This window comes from Plectropomus leopardus, chromosome 6 (assembly GCF_026936395.1).
Source record: "Plectropomus leopardus strain MGB_pleo_1.0 chromosome 6, ASM2693639v1, whole genome shotgun sequence".
NCBI classification, from domain to species: Eukaryota; Metazoa; Chordata; class Actinopteri; order Perciformes; family Serranidae; genus Plectropomus; species Plectropomus leopardus.
In genome coordinates, this window is record NC_142181.1 from 6,442,247 (window position 1) to 6,458,526 (window position 16,280).

General features: G+C 39.6%; 1 protein-coding gene across 1 annotated transcript in view; it reads right to left on the reverse strand.

Moving 5' to 3' along the window:
* The window catches only part of LOC121943375 (calsyntenin-2-like), a 303,089-nt gene that overhangs the window by 42,771 nt on the left and 244,038 nt on the right, over nt 1-16,280 (reverse strand). The window contains exons 10-11 of the mRNA XM_088078593.1: nt 10,926-11,092; nt 8,127-8,275 (exon numbers count right to left, since the gene is read on the reverse strand). Coding sequence (XP_087934719.1) covers nt 8,127-8,275; nt 10,926-11,092 — 316 coding nt within the window. The remainder of the gene's footprint in view (nt 1-8,126; nt 8,276-10,925; nt 11,093-16,280) is intronic.

Here is a 16,280-nt window from a genome sequence, read left to right on the forward strand (position 1 = left end):
GCAATAGGTTATTAAAGTTACAAACACCCCAACACATTCTGGACTAGCATCAGGTGCGGCTCTAATGTTACCAATCAGAGTCAGACAAAGCAGCCATGTAAAATGCCTACCTAAAATACAATGTAAAAAGCCTGGTTTAGGTGATTTCAGGTCAAAATAAGTTACATTTTGTGGAAAAGTGCAATGTTTTTAAATGTCAAGGTAAGATATAACAGTTTCGACAACAAATTGTAGCTAGGACTTACTTTAAATTAGTCATTAAAATAATAGTCATTAAAATGCTGGTGAAACAGGTTACAGAGATGACACAAATTGTCATTTTTATATTTTGCCTCTCGCACCAGTCTTTTTGCTGACAAGCTGATCACCTGCTGGTGATAGCTTCATATTTAGTGTAAGCCTACATATACGAGTGGTATCAATCTTAAAATCTTGGCTAAAAAGCAAAGAAGTGTATTTTCTAAAATCTTTAACTATTCCTTTAATATTAAAGGGGCAGCTTGCCCCCAAAATCCAAAATATTTGATTAAATTAAATAATTATTAAATTAAATAAAAATTTAAAGTTTAATTAAAGCTTTGGGCAAACATATTTAGCCTCTTACCTGTAGTGCTATTCATTAATCTATAGACTGTTTCAGTGTGAGTTGCCGCGTTATGAAGAGGTACTAATAAGATAATCCATAGACCTTGTTGTGAGCAGTTTCATGTAGGAACTATTTTCTGTCTGTCGAATTACACATAGCAACCATATCACTAGGCAGAAAGGAGGCATGCATCTATCTCCTACCTCTACAGTAAACATTAATGGTCCTCTTTTTGATAATCTCAATGAAGTTTCTGTCTCCTGTGGATGTGTATGGAAGTGTTATTCCAGTAGATGGCAAAAAGTTCTCTCATTGGTGACTAATGTTGCTGAAACAGAATTATTTTGCAATACCATGACAATGACCACAATCTTCCATAGACCTTATAAAAGTTGCCCTTCATGAAAGTATGACTGTGTCAACAAGTGCATTTCTCTATTTTCATCCTGATTTCTCTTAACATGGATGAACCCTGTTGAGAGAAGAGATGGTTTTATATGAGAACCACAGACAGCACTGAAGGGCGGAGGGCACAGAGGAGCACTCATAAAGACATCTCATAAAGTAGCTCTGTTGCCAACACAAGAAGCTATTCAGCACTGGAACATACCTCTGGAACAGTACAGCAGCTAATAAAGCTTATCAATACCAACAGGACTTCTTCACTTTACTAAAGATGATTAATAGCACAGTGAGTGCAGTTATTCTGGGGTAAAATGCTCTGTCGGTAATCGGGCAGCAGACACAGACCTGCAGCAGTGTGCCCGCTGTGATTTCATACGTGCCTGCTTGCCTCCCTGCCTTCCTGTCAGCGTGTGTTAGCATGTGTTTAAACGTGCAGCATCCACTGGCAACCTTTAACAGACAGACAGAAATCGGCTCTCTAGGACCCAAGCTAGCTGGCTGTGAGCTCACAACACAGCCACACAGGAGAGCGTGCGCGCACACGCACACGCACACACGCACACACACACACACACACACACACACACACACACACACACACACACACACACACACACACACACACAAGGCCATACTTACATAAATGAACATCATTCTGATGCCTTGGTTGATGCACACATACACACAGCATAAAGACTGCAGATTACACATCAATCAAATGGAAAATAAGAGACATTAAAATGAGAAAAGCACAGAGGTGGGGGCTGGGGGTGGAAACGGTGATGGCACAAGCCGTGAAAGCTGAACAAACAACCAGATTTTTGTTTTTACATTTCACTGAAAGCCTGTCAAGCACACAAACATCTGTCAGTGGGAGGGACATCAATGCATTCTCTCCTTTTTGTGGCTCTGTAAGCAGCTACAGCAAGAAACCATAACAAGCTTATTTCCTGCATTGGAGACCTGGTGTATATATGAGATTTCACCTCTCACATACATTCTGATGTAAACTATGCTGCAATGCATAAATCCATATAGTGAATTCCTACATATTTTCTCATCTCTAGCTGGGTAATTTGATATGAATTTTAACGGGTATAGAAAAAGCGAAAGGAAACAACAGTAAAAATGAGCTCCTTTGGCTGAACATGAAGGCAAAACACCTAAAAAGTGTCTTTGGATATTAGACGTGTCGGAGAAGTTTCTGTTATGTATTTGCTTTGCATGACATTATACACACTGTCCCAGCCATTTACATATGACCTTTGGTTTGTACTACTTTGGGGGTATTTTTAAGCATAAACGAACTGGGAGAAATAATTTTTAGTAACTTATTTCAGATGCTCAGTCTACCCTTAAATTGTCAAATTGATTGTCAGATTGATGTCCAATACATTAATAGTTTGAATTCTCATATTAAACGTAAAAAAGAAAAGAAAAGAAAAGAAAAGAAAAGAAAAGAAAAGAAAAGAAAAGAAAAGAAAAAACTTCAAGCTACAATTAACGAAACTTCCTGTTTTCATATTAAAATCCAGCCTGTAATGCTTAGACTGCAAGACTTTTAAATAAAACATACCTGGAGGAAGTTCCACATGTGGACCACAATAACCAGGGATCCAAGTGCAGATCAGATCTACAGATTAGTGGACGACTCACTCTATTTCCTTAGTGTAACTTTTCTGGCACCTCTTGCTTAAAATCCAAAATGTCTGAAGAATCGTGAGGCCCCGCTTTAACAGTCTGTATCATATTAATGATCAGGATCAAGCAAGCTTTTGCCCTTCTCTCCAAACTCAATACTGAATTGATCTGGGGCAACAGTTAAACATGGAGGAAGGTTTGAGTTTGCATTAACTGGAGGATGGCCTGTCTAGTCTGGTTCTCTGTGCTGCTGAGGTAAACAAAGAAATTTATTTAAAATTTTGCCTACTTTAATGATTTTAAATTTTACTTTTAAACACTCAATAGTGTACTCTGAGTAGTAAATATAGATTTCGGACACTCATGACCAATTGTCATTTTGTGGCATCACTTATGGCTGGAGAGTAAAGTAAAGCACAATTGTAATTTCTGCCCTCACCTGCATTATGAAATAGTTAGCATGAAGTACCGTGCATGCAATGGAGACTACTTTTTCCATTCAGTTAAGGGAATTTTTGAACACACTTTAAAATGGTGACCAGTGAATATACCAGAACCTCAGTCCAGAAATATCAGAGACTGGGAAATGGAAAAGTCAAAGTTGCTTCTGCAGATTCTAAAAGCTGTTTGAAGGGCAAGTAATAGGGCTTCATGGCTAAGTTAGTGTACATTTATGATATGCCATATTATATGTGTATGAATAGATGAACTGCTATAAATTGCAAAAAAGGCTGGGAGGCAGAGTGGGCGAGGGGATCGCTCTTTGCCCCACTTTCTTTTCTTTTCTGTACTTACATTTGTATATTTTGCATTATTGTATGATTATACCACCTTGTGAGGATGGTGTAGAAAATTAATGAAAAGTTGGTCACGAAAGACAGGAACCATATAGAGATATGAACTACCAGGTTTCATATCCCTTTCATACCCTGTTTTAAACTGAGATAAGAGTAAAAATAGGGATACTAGAGTATATGTAAAGTACTTATCAACAGATTGTGCTTTGCAAATGAGATGACAAGGACCAGAAGTTGAGTAAAATGTAATAAAGTTGAAATATCTTTACTTTTCCAAGTTATACATATTTGAACAGAAACATATTCACTCAGGGCATCAAAACAAATGTGGTACTACCACTGGCCGATGTATGACAATCTTTCCTTTCGTCCTTAGATAGCACAAACTTATTAACTTTTTTCATGGATGCGCTTTTGGCATAGTTTATTTCTGACTTTTACTCAGCTGTTGAAAAAAAAATTCACATTTTGTTTTTTAAACATTAAAGGACAAAAATCCCTAAAACTTTGCCTGACAGCTAGATGGAAACTTATCTGTTGTCTCTAATCCTCCACAGTGAGTTGTCTGAGGCCACAGTTTGAGACAAAAACAGGTTTGGGGGCATCATGTAATCTCTCCTTTCCTGTGGCCGCAGCTGGTGGTGTGTGTCAGTTGGCTGCTCGGGCACTAAGCCATTGTTGTGAGCGGTGGGAGATACAAATTCAGTGATGCAGGGAGACGGCTGCTGCGTGGGCCTGCCGAGCTGAGAAAAAAACAAAAAGAAACAAAAATCTGGAGCCAGTCCAACTTAATTATAAAGAAATATGACAAGGGAGCCTAAAAGGGCTGTTGCAAAGATTAGCGCCGGTTACTTTTATTTTCTCGTTGCCTGCAGTAATTGCAGTTATTAGTCGTCAGCACGAAACAAATTTAATCGCATTTGGAGGAATTAATTAACATCTCTGTTTATTTGAAAGGAGTGATACTGTCTGCGGCAGTCTGGAGGGAGTCTTTTTTTTTCTTCCAACACTTGCTGATTTGTTGTGTTGGGGGGCGGTATGTTTCAGGCTCTCAATGAAACTAACTCAGTTGATGAGAATCTTTTTACTGCTGTGTGTTCTGGACGAAGTGCTAAAACAACACATTGGAGGTTAAATCACCCGTGTTATCAACAAGACTACACATATAAATTTGTGTCTGTGTAAGCACAGTTTGCACACGGGTTACACACACCCTTTAGCCAATACACTCACACAACCATGACAACAGGAAGTTCATCCAGCTGTCTGAACTGAACTTAACAACCCTCACTCTGACCCTACATAAGCTTAGCAGTCATAAGCAAAGCTGGTTGAAATCTATCTTAAACTTGTGAGCAAAGCTGTAGCAAACATACAACTAAGAAAATAATTAAGAGTGAAAATCACTCTGAATGTTAAACTGTGTACTGTGACAGTTTTGGTGCAACTTTACACTTGCACATAACAGGTGGAATACAAATCCCTAAGGGGTCCACTGTTCTCTCAGACTTGACTGAATATATTTACCCTGCTAATCACACATTTTAATTTTGAATTCTCTTTTATCTAGTGCTGAGGTGCAAAGAGCCAAAAATATCATGTATACAAACCCTTGTGAATGCTGCTCGTAAAATGTTATCAGACAGATTTACTGTCTCTGCACCTGTGCTAATATGCAGATTTTTGTAATTTATTTATTTATTTATTTATTTATTTTTGTAGCAGCCAACTTGCTATAGTAAATTTATATCTAATGTGCAGTATTTGTCGGAGCAGGTAAAAGTGCCTGGCAGCAGGTTACACATTAAACACACCCTGATTAAAGAAACACAATTTGACAGTCAAGAAAACCAGCACAGTTTTATCAGATATTTTGACTTATGACAAGAAAACCAGAGGAAACACAGGTCATTAATGATGGCTCAGTTCCATTAAATATCCCTATTAGATACAACATTCACAACAGCAGAGATGCAACTCTAGATCACATTGATAGAATGCAGCATTCACAGATATAATTGTGAGACAATCTGAACAGGTCTTATTTCTGCAGGCAAGTTCATGAATGGTTATTTAAAAACAAACAAACATACAAAGAAGCTAAGATTTCACAGGCTTCATTGATAATTACTCCTTTATTCATAAAGGTTTCAAAAGAGGCTTAAGAATAATTATTTTGCTTCTTTGCAGACAGGTGAATTGTCACACAACTGTAATTTGTGCATCTATAATGGGATGCAATGCATTGTTGAATTATTAGCATTAAGTGGTGTCTTTTTTTTCTTCCATTATTACATTTGCATAAAGAGTTTACATTGTATGCTATGTATTTGTGTGTGTATATATCTATACTCTAAGCATCCAATAAAACTTCAGTTTATATCCCTGGCTTTTATTTGTTTTAATCACTGAACTCAACTGGCCTATACTTGGGACACGCATTAAAATGGGATAGGCTTCTAATTCCTTTTGCATGGAACTTGTGCTCAGTAAAGATGAGAAATGCTATCAAATTATTATTTTTTTGTTTTTAAAACAATATACATATTACTTGTATACAAATTAGGCTATCCAATAACATATCAGATATGAATCATTCATTTGATCTAACTCCATGAGACAGCAAATTAGAGAGAGAAAGAAGGATTCCCCTCATAAAAGAAATACATGCAGTCTTGGAAAGGATTAAAATTGAAAAAGTTAACTGCAGCAAGAAGAAACATAACAAAGAAAAATCATGGACACTATTATTTTATTTTGTAGCCAGCAAGGAGTGGAAACATGCAACATCTAACAACATGGTGAAGGAAGCAGAGAAAATATTGTCAGTTATGGTGCGGCCTTGTCTGTGAATCAAAGTTAGCAGACAGTTATACTTATAACTTGGATTCATTTTTAATAAAAAAAAACATTCTGATTCTTTTGATGGGTGGAAACCTCACAGACTAAAGGAATATAATTATTGAAAGAAGTGAAACATATTTGGTCTTTACTGCTTCACAGTCACCACATGTTTGCCAGAAAATCTGAATGAATTACACCTGGGTTCTCATGATTTATGTAAAATAAGCTGACTGAGATTTCAATGTGTAACATGTCCATTTTGACAAAAATTTAAACATTTATATTTGAGTGAACAATCTAAGCTGCTTAGAAATAGCTCAAATGAGTAGCTGATTTCCTGCTTAATGAGTTTTATACTGATGCAATACCTCTATAATAATGGACAGCAATGTAAATGGCAATCATAGCATCTAATTAAGACCTGTGAAAATGTGTAGCCACACCTGGCTTGTGAAAGGGACTCTTATTGAAGTTTTATGGTTATCTATGAAGCACTCTGCAAGTGAAAAGTGGAATAACATTGTCCATAATAGGAAATATTACAGCGGACTCCACATGGGTTGTTAATTAGCACTGTTTGCTTAATTATTTTCTACGCCTGCAGTAATCGCAGTTACTTGGCGTCAGCAAGAAACAAGTTTAATTGCATCGGCAGGAAATATTCAACATCTCTGAGCATTTGTGAGGAACGATACAGTCTGTAGCAGCGAGGGGAGTTTATTCAGAGCTGTGACAGCAGGCCACGTTTCAGGCTCTCAGCGTAACTAACTTAGTTGAGGGGATTATTTTCCACTGGTGTCTCTTCTGGGGGTGAGTATGAAAATAAATTGGAGGCTGAAAAACTACACTTCATCAATGAGTCTTAACATGTGTTCTTGAATGGACGCCCTTTCACACATTTGCCATACATATCTGCCTGTGAGTAGTGTTTCACGCTGTTCCCATCCCTTACACACAGACACACACACGCACGCACGCACGCACGGACACACACACATGCACACACACACACACACACACACACACACACAGGCATGCACATAGCTATGGCGACCAGTCAGCAGTCTGCGAGAGAAACTTAATTTAAACAACATTTAGCAGTGACGCAAGCTTAGCCATCATTAGCATAATGTATTCCTTGATAATCGGTGTGCCTCTAGCTACGATGACTCTGCTTCATCACCAGGCGCCTGTGCAGTGCACACACAAACACACACACACATGCTCACACACACGCTCACTTCTGCTGTGTTAGTTGAAGTTCTCTAGGCCCACGGCCGTGCGTCGAACCCAACAGGAGGGGCGGAGAGTGAACCCCCTGGGCTGAGCTGCAGGGGTCTACATATATTTAAAACAATCATGAATTTTAATAGTAACCCACCGAGGGAGTCTGTTTTACCAGCCAGACTCTCTCTCTCTCTCCTCCTCACACACACTCTCGTTCTCTCTCTCTGTATATCTCTTTCTCTCGTTCCTCTGGCAAAATCCAGGCAGAATTATTAATACATGACATGAAAATGTAAAAACTGGCCCCCGGTGGCGACAGCGAACAGAAAATGGTGTATTAAAGGGAAGGGAAAGTGACAGCAGAGGAAAGGAGAAACAGAGAGGGAGGAGTGAGAGAGGGAGGGGTTGGGATCAATGCGGGAGAAGGGAATTCTGTATCAAGTCAAGCTGTGATATCTATTGTGTTGTCTGAACACTTAACAGAAGTGTCAAGGTGGGCTAACACGCCTTGTATCTGACAGGGGAGAACACGAATAAAACAAATATAGGAATGTAGATAAAAAGTCTAAAAATGTAAATAGTGAGAAAGACAAAAAGGGGAAGGAGGAGAAAAGAATTGTACATACTGGACGGCAGTGGAGATGTGCAGACGTCGGATGCCTGGTGTTGGAAACTGACGAGAGTTTATGTAGGAAACTTTCCTCACAGCAGCGTTCATGTTTTCCAAGTCCTCTCCCTCCATTACTAAGATAGACTGGGCTGGGTTAAAGTGGAACTACGGAGAGAGGAAACAGAGATGTTAGATGGATAGAGACCTGAAGCAGTTCATGATATAATGTCAACACAAACAGAGCCTTTATAGCTATAGATGTGGTAGATTTGTATGGTGTTATTGAGGAAAAAGATTTGCTGTCTTTTACTCTGAAACCAGATTTTGACGCAGGGATCATATACAATGATATGAATGATGAACAATTCAATTTCTATCCACAGAAAGTGCTTACTGTTGCCACTCACAAGCTAATATGTTTACTTTAAGCATCTGACAGTTTATAGAGAGTATTCTTACAGAGATAAACTTTTTAAATATATTTTATTAAAGAGTAATATCCTCTTTATGTATTGTTTGACTAGAAAAAAACCTCCATATTGCTATTTTCCAAACCCACATGACTCCATTGAAATAAACAGTGATTTCATCATTGTAAAACACATACATCATTGTAAAATAAAACTCACAAATGCCATCTTGGTTTGTCTCTCAAATGTTCCAACCATCACCAACTCTGGTTTGGTTGACATAAGTTAGATATGAAATTATGTTGGCTTTATACATGCTTAAATGACTGTTTCTTTATTGGAGTCTGGTGGAATAGGCAAAAGCAATTTCGGGGCTGCTTCTCATAAAACAAAAAGGATCTCACTCTTTAACAAAAGGTAGATCTCTGCAGGGTCTTTTTCATAAACTGCCAAACAGAATAACAATCTGAGCCTGACAGTCGCGAAAAGAAATACTTTTAGTGGATGGAAATTGATGGTGCAAACATGTCCTTTTTGCAGCCTGTCTTGTGGCTGCCAGCTGTAGCACTTTGGCTCATTACTGGACCATTTTAATAAATTGTTGCTCCCATTAGTCACTTAGACTCCAAAAAATGTGGGAAAACGAGGTCAAGGTTGAAAAAGGCCCAACATATCCTTTAATATGGAATACATCTACCACAAAAAAACAAAACAAAACAAAACAAAAAAACTACATTTTGCATCAACAAGAAGTAAAGACATATGTCATTATTTGTAACAGGCTGTGCAATGGCAATGGTTAAAATGTCCAAATATGTAGCAGAGGCTTTTATTTCAACCAGAGTACCTACCACTCAGCCATTGATTTCTATTCATTTCACTGCACATTATTATGAACCTCAGCTTGCAGAGACTTGTTTGAATCGGGTAATCCATCAAAATGAACATCATGTTTGTTCTGCATTACTATGAAACACCAATGTCACTTTGACTAAAAGCAACATGTGCACTGTGATGGATCACCTGTTTTAAGTTACTTTCAGGTTTTTGCAAATAGAATTGTGTACTGTACACAGATCAGTATAAAGAAGTGACTACAAAGATGACAAAAAAGGAGCATAATAGGGAAAGGATTATGTGTGTACTTTGTAGTAAATGACCTAAAACATGTAGAGAAGACTGGTATGGCCCTTTAAATCAAGAGACTAAAAAACAGCCAAAGGACTCTCCTTGCAAGTATAGTTTGACAGGTGTGTGCTCCCCTGCAGAGTTTGATGGTAGGGATTTGAAGCCCTCCTTACTTTTAAGAGGGTTTAGTGGTCTCCTGCTAGAACTGAAGAGTGCACTGAGTGTCTCCCATTTCCTAAAACTGCCTCTCAGCAGCAGGGCGACAGTACTTCAGCACTCCATGGGGCTCTCCCTGCACTCCCTCTCCCCTGTCATTTTCCCCTTCACACCTTCCCTTCTCTTGCTGTCTCCTCTCATCTTCTGTTCTCTGTCGCTCTACTTGCCGTCTATCTGCCTCAACCTCCCACCGTCTCTCCTTCCCTCCCTGTTATTCTCCTCTGATTGTGCTGTGCCAGCCCTGCACCTGCTTGGCTAAACTGTCCTTAAGCTTCCCATGGACTTATGGGAGCCAGACGAGTGTGCGGCTAAGAAGAAAATGAAATAGCTTTCAAAAGATAAACCACACTGGCCCTAAAGAGGTTGTCCTGCTCTCCTCTCCTCTTCTCATCCCAGCTCGTCGACTCAAAAGGCTGGTAAGGATCTCTTTGTTGCAACACAGCAGAAGGAGCTCTGTGGACTGAGCAGCAGGGGTGAGGGAGCGAGAGAGAAGAGGGCTGAAGAGGGTGGGTAGGGGGAAGGCTTTGAGTCTGCACAAACCCCTATCCATCTTGTTTGCCCGCTATCTTCCATAGTGCAGGGAGATGGATTAGCTGAGCTGGTGAAAGTTGGGTGGCAGGGTGGGGGGTGTCTGAGGAGTTTAGAGGAAACCACGTGGTGATTTAGGAATCTATGTATCAGATCCTCACTCCTCCACAGCTCTGACAACAACGATGGCCAATAGGCTCCAAAACGGCAGTCCAAAAACCAAAAAGTGACATCAAGGTAGCTATGTCCATTATTCATACAGTCCATGGGAAATACAGTTGTTGTGCTTGATGTTTTGATGAGAGTTAGATAAGACTGATACCACTCTCATGCATGAAAGATAAATATTAACTTATGGACATTTAGCTTAGCTTGGCATTAAGACTGGAAACAGGGAAACAGTTTGCCTGAAGGGTAACAAAATCCACCTTCAAGCACTTCCAAGGCTCACATAGACTTCTAATGTCACTATGTTATATCATGTTTGTTTAATCCATACAAAAACAAAAGAGTAAAATTAAAAGAATGAATACCTTTATGTTCTTATCCAGACTTTCGAGAGAGTTAATGTCTAGTCCCTCTTTGCAGGCCTGCAGACAGGAAATGACTTTCTGACTCTCAATCTTCCCCGGTCGGATGGTCAGTCCAGACAGGCTGCCCCGGAAGTACTGAGTGAACCTCGGCTTGGTCACTTCTCCACCTAAACACAAAATCGTACACACACATATAGTAAAACTGTTCATGAAATGCTTGTCTGAAAATTTATTAAAATTAAGTTTGTTTAAGGTTTGTGGTGACACCACTGGCTAAGCTGTATTTGCTTTGGCATTTATGCACCCATACCACTTAAAACACAAGAACAAAATCTTCTGTACAAAAAGTACTAAGAAGATCTACCAGAACAAATGGCTCTACCCCCCACCTATCTGTACACTCATTACAATAGGTTAAAACCTCATGCGGATATTTGTTTTGTGGGTTAGGGTTAATTTACAGTAATAACTATGGTGTCATGCTCATCTCTGCTGGTGCGTTTAAGTCCCTTACACGCCTCAAGATCACCAAATTAACAGTGACCTTATCCTCTCTGTAATTATGAGTCCTGATGATCAAATTATGGCTATAATTGGCCTTAAGATACATGTTTTGTGTCTCTATCCTGTAACTAAGCAGCAGAGTGCTGCTATAAAAGTGCAAGTGTTACTCAGCCAGCCCATCCAGGCGAGGTAAAGGTAAGGAAAAAGTCAACACATTTAAAATGTGTTCTCTGAACTCCATAAAGGCCAGTACCAGCCACAGAAGTCTCCGAACCACTCATTAGCTGAAAGGTTACTAGCTCTGGGTAGCAAAACTTCAACTTAATTTCTGCACTACCTCTTTCTTTCTCACTGCTTTACCCCAACTCTGGCTGTAATCCAACCAAAGCACTGAGAGTACAGAGCAGTCCCTTCATCTTATGACAGTTGTCAAAAATAAATAAATAAATAAAAAAGAAGGATGAAGTAAAGCAAAGACTGATAGACAAATATATAGCTAAGGTTAGGTTTATACTAACAGTCTTTCTGTCTCTCTGCTCCCAAGTGAATTGTTGAGGGCAGGCAGCAAAGAATGACTTTGAATATTTCACTAATTTCACCATTGGGAATGTGTGTACAGGAGTCATTGCTTTTTGAGCAATCACTTAGCTTATTGGGGACTATAATTTCGAAGGCCAAATAGTCCAAAAAACGTTCCATTGGACCAGAAGCCCATTTGTCCCAGAGCCTGGTATTGTAAAAACAAATGCACTAGCTCCAAAGGGGCACATGGCTAAATGGTATATAGAAAGATGTCATCAGACCTTTTGGGGCATGATCTGCCCTACTGTGCCATGTTTGGCTAGTATTCGGAACCTTTGTTGGTTGGTTGGTTAGGAGTGAGTTTGTTCAGGTTTAGGGTAAGAATATCAGGATTAGACAATCGGAAGCACAGTAGGTCAGTGGAGTTAATCAGAGCAATGGGTGTTTTCTTTTTGGAATAACATGCTGTTGGACAAATGGCCTTTTGGTCCAATGGGACATTCTTGGACGAATGGGGGTTCAGAATTATGAGATATTGGAATAATGGCATGGCCCCAGTTTATTGCCCTATGCATGTCTGTCTTTTTACCATAAAGGAAAGTTTCTACTTCTTATTGTATCTTACCTTATGTTGTAATGCAATTCATAAGTAGATGGAGCAAATGAGGGAAGTGGTCCAATCATCTAACTTCAGCCTCACTGTTGTAAACAGTAAATTCCAACATGGAAGTGAGAACAGCAGCACCCAATAACTCCAGTGACAATGCATTTAGGACCTCTGCATTATGGGTACATTCTCTAAGGGTCGCTTACTCAGCTGGGATGCAAGAGTATAGAGGAACTGGAAAGCTCACATGCTTTTCTAAAATACCCTCTAACATTCATCCACACCTCACTGTATACACTTTTATTGACCCTCCTACTTGGCTTAAGCATAACCGCAATTTGGAAAATGTAACTATATGTCCTGGGTCCTTATTGTGCATTGAGTGGCCTCCCAAATCCATGCAGTTGCAGGGAGAAATAAGTTTAGTCCTTGAAGCAGGTAATCCAGTCAGTGGCTGAAGAAATACTGTTATATTCTACAGCAACTGGAGTTGGGGGAGTCCTCAATTCAAAACCCCTTGGCTACACTTCATCAGACATTCCCAAGCTCTACCCAGGTAATTCCTTGTGGATGATGCAGGCACATGTATCACTGCCCTAAGGGATGTATTCAGGGTCTGAAAAGCTCAGTTAGTGCAGGTGGAGACACAGCTGACCACTACTGGATACATTTTATTATGCTCTACTTTCCCAGTGAGAAGATATAAATTAGAATGATCCTTACGTTTGCTGAACTGGAGCTACATCGTGCAAAACGGCCAGTCGAACAGAACTCCCTTGTTGCTACTACAGCAGAGTCGAACTGGTTGTGCAATCTGCGCAGATCATATCAACCCACTGGTTTGTCACCTCTCATCTGACTAGCAACCAAATCGGCAGAATATTGGCATTGTATATTTCTGCAACCGTATATAGGTTACATTTCGCATTATTATAGTAGATACCGCGAAACTTTATACTTCTTTTAAACAATGCTGTGGTTGGCATGTGCTTTGATGGTTAAGCAAAAAAAAAAAAAATCAAACAAACAACAACAAATAACCTGTTGGTTATGGTTAGGTAAAAAAGCACTGACATGTCTAAGTAAAAATCAACTGCTTAATGAGAAAAAACATTACTGGTTTTAATGGCACTATCACTGGTGGAGACACATTGATGGATTATTACAAAGCGCCAATGTTTGGTGGCTAAAAAGCCACTGGGAATGCAGCAATGACTTGCGACAAATAACCGTTTTTTTTGTTTGTTGGTCTCGAACAGTGGTTCAAAGTGGTATGCAGCTGGCAGGCATCTTGCCCCGATAACACACAATCCACCATCCCGCCTAATGGCAAAGTCAGCTTAAGAAATGTAGATAAGATACGCATGAAATGTACAATGTAATGTATACATGGTTTACAGAAATGTGCAATGGCAATATTTTCTTGCTGACTGAGCCGTAAATAGGGAGATGAAAATTTGGTGGCAGCTGTAGGAATTCTCACACCTGAACTCTCCTTCGCTGTGCCTTCTCATCATCACTCTTTCTTTGTTCCTCACTTAGTGTTTTCATATTTCATTGATTTAGGTCTAGCCCTCTCAGCATGCTTGTGCATCACTATATGCTCTCATGCGCCTGCTCCCAAATTGCTGCCAGTGCTTTGGGGAAACTAAGCAAGCAGAAAAAAAAACAAACTTTTTGATGGTGTTTTTTATATTTAGTCTTTTTGGCTTGTCAATAATTCGACCATTCACCAAACCCGTGTCTTGTCAAACTTTGTACAGCTGCATTACTACCAAATAAAACCAAAAGACCACATTTGGAAACCAAACTATGCCAAACCCATTCTTTCTTCTTTCTGTGTGCTTAACCCACACTACCTCCTCAACTTAGTTACTCTTTTCCTCCCATTTCCCTTCCCTATCTCCAGATGTCCACCTATCCGCTTGTTCTTACCCTGACAGATGTTATCAATTTAGGCCCCGGCTAGAAAAACCGTTAAGGGTCCCAGACAGGGACGCAGAGGAGAGGGGATTAGCGAGACGCTGCGAAGCAAGAATGATATGGGTGATAAAACCGCTGATCATTCCACTTTATAGAGGCTGGTTTTACGTGGTGTCAGCTCTCTTTGCCTGCTCTGTGCAGCTCTCCTTGCACTATAGATCTTCACTCTGCTCTCTCCTCAGCTTTATTTGCGTAATTTCCAAAAGAGCAACAGATGAGACCAAAGAGGAATGGGATGAGTGGGAAAAATGATCATTACTTAAGCGCATGATAGTCTCTCACTTATTTTGTGATTTATTGGAGTGTACCTGTATCAGTGCCTGTGCACCCGTGCATAGTCATTAACTGTATATACACAGATATTTATGGTTCAATTTGTGCATGTGTGTAATCTTCAATACTTCTTCCTGCACGCTTGCTGCTGTGATGAGGGGAGCCAGAGAGGTAGCGCAGCAGCGTGTGATTACACAGTCGAGGGAAAAGAAAAATGAGGTGAGATGAATGTGTTGCTCTTCGCCGCTTGACTGTTACACACTTCTGAACATGAACACTCGGTGCTGGGTCAGAGGGTAAATATAGGCTGACTGTGTGGAAACTGCACAGCCAGCACTTACTCTCAGAGGTGAAGGAAGAAGGACAGATGGGGGCAACCCTTCTGTTTAGAGGATAGAAGAGAATGAAATTGTAAGAATGTAGACTTTACAGCTGGACAATTTAGTACTTTGTTGTTGCAGGGAGTCACACTAACAAATGTATCGCATAATTCTTAATTAACAATGAATGTTGTAGTTTACCCCAGATGTGTTGTCGAGTTTATTGTCGTGCAGACACAGCTGTCCTGAAGCAACACCCTCCATGCATTCACACATAACTGAGGGCTTTCCAAAAGACTGGCTGTGCACAACTTTAACAGCCAATGACATTTACAGATGGGGAGATACAAACACTTTGGATACTGAACTGATTTCTTATAGTTTTTAGATTCTTTGACCAATTAATACTGTTTAATGTACTCATGTATACCCGCTGCATTTTTTTACCCCCATGCTTAGATGTTCTTGTAATGAAAGTTGTATCAGCTGTATCTTGAGTGTAAGACATTGTAAATCATTTGAAGGTAGGCAAACTGATCAGACAAATCATTCCTTCAATATTGCTATGACAAAAAAATACAAAGGTATGCAAAAAATGCTGCCAATTGTTTATTTATAAGTCAGGTCTAAGTCCTGGTCAAAGGCATGAAAATGGTTTTAATGGTTTTGGATTCAATAGTAATTGAGGGTTTTAACATATGCTAAAACTACACATCTTCTCTTACACTGTCCTGTAGCTGATCAGCGTTACTTTCACACCACCAGCAAACCACACTCTTGGAAATCGCTCAGTTGTTTAGTCCGCACTAGCGTTTAATTGACAGCTTTCATGCCAGCCTAAACACACCAAATTGTCAAATATACCAGAGTGTGTTGGAACCAAACCAAACACACTGGGTGTGAAAGATAATGAAAGTCAGCCTCAAGGTAAATGTAGAGGCAGAAAGCATAATTTGAGATTTATGCTTAGTCATTGCTTACAGTGCATTGTTGTCATGTAACTGTCATTGTCACCCCCTTTCAGCCAGTAGCTTTAATGTGTTACGGTCTGACTAGACTGATAACCTTTACACTAACACTGGCAAGAGTCCATACTTTTCACAGTATTCAGTACATTTATATGTGATTCAGTTTGACCAAAAAAGC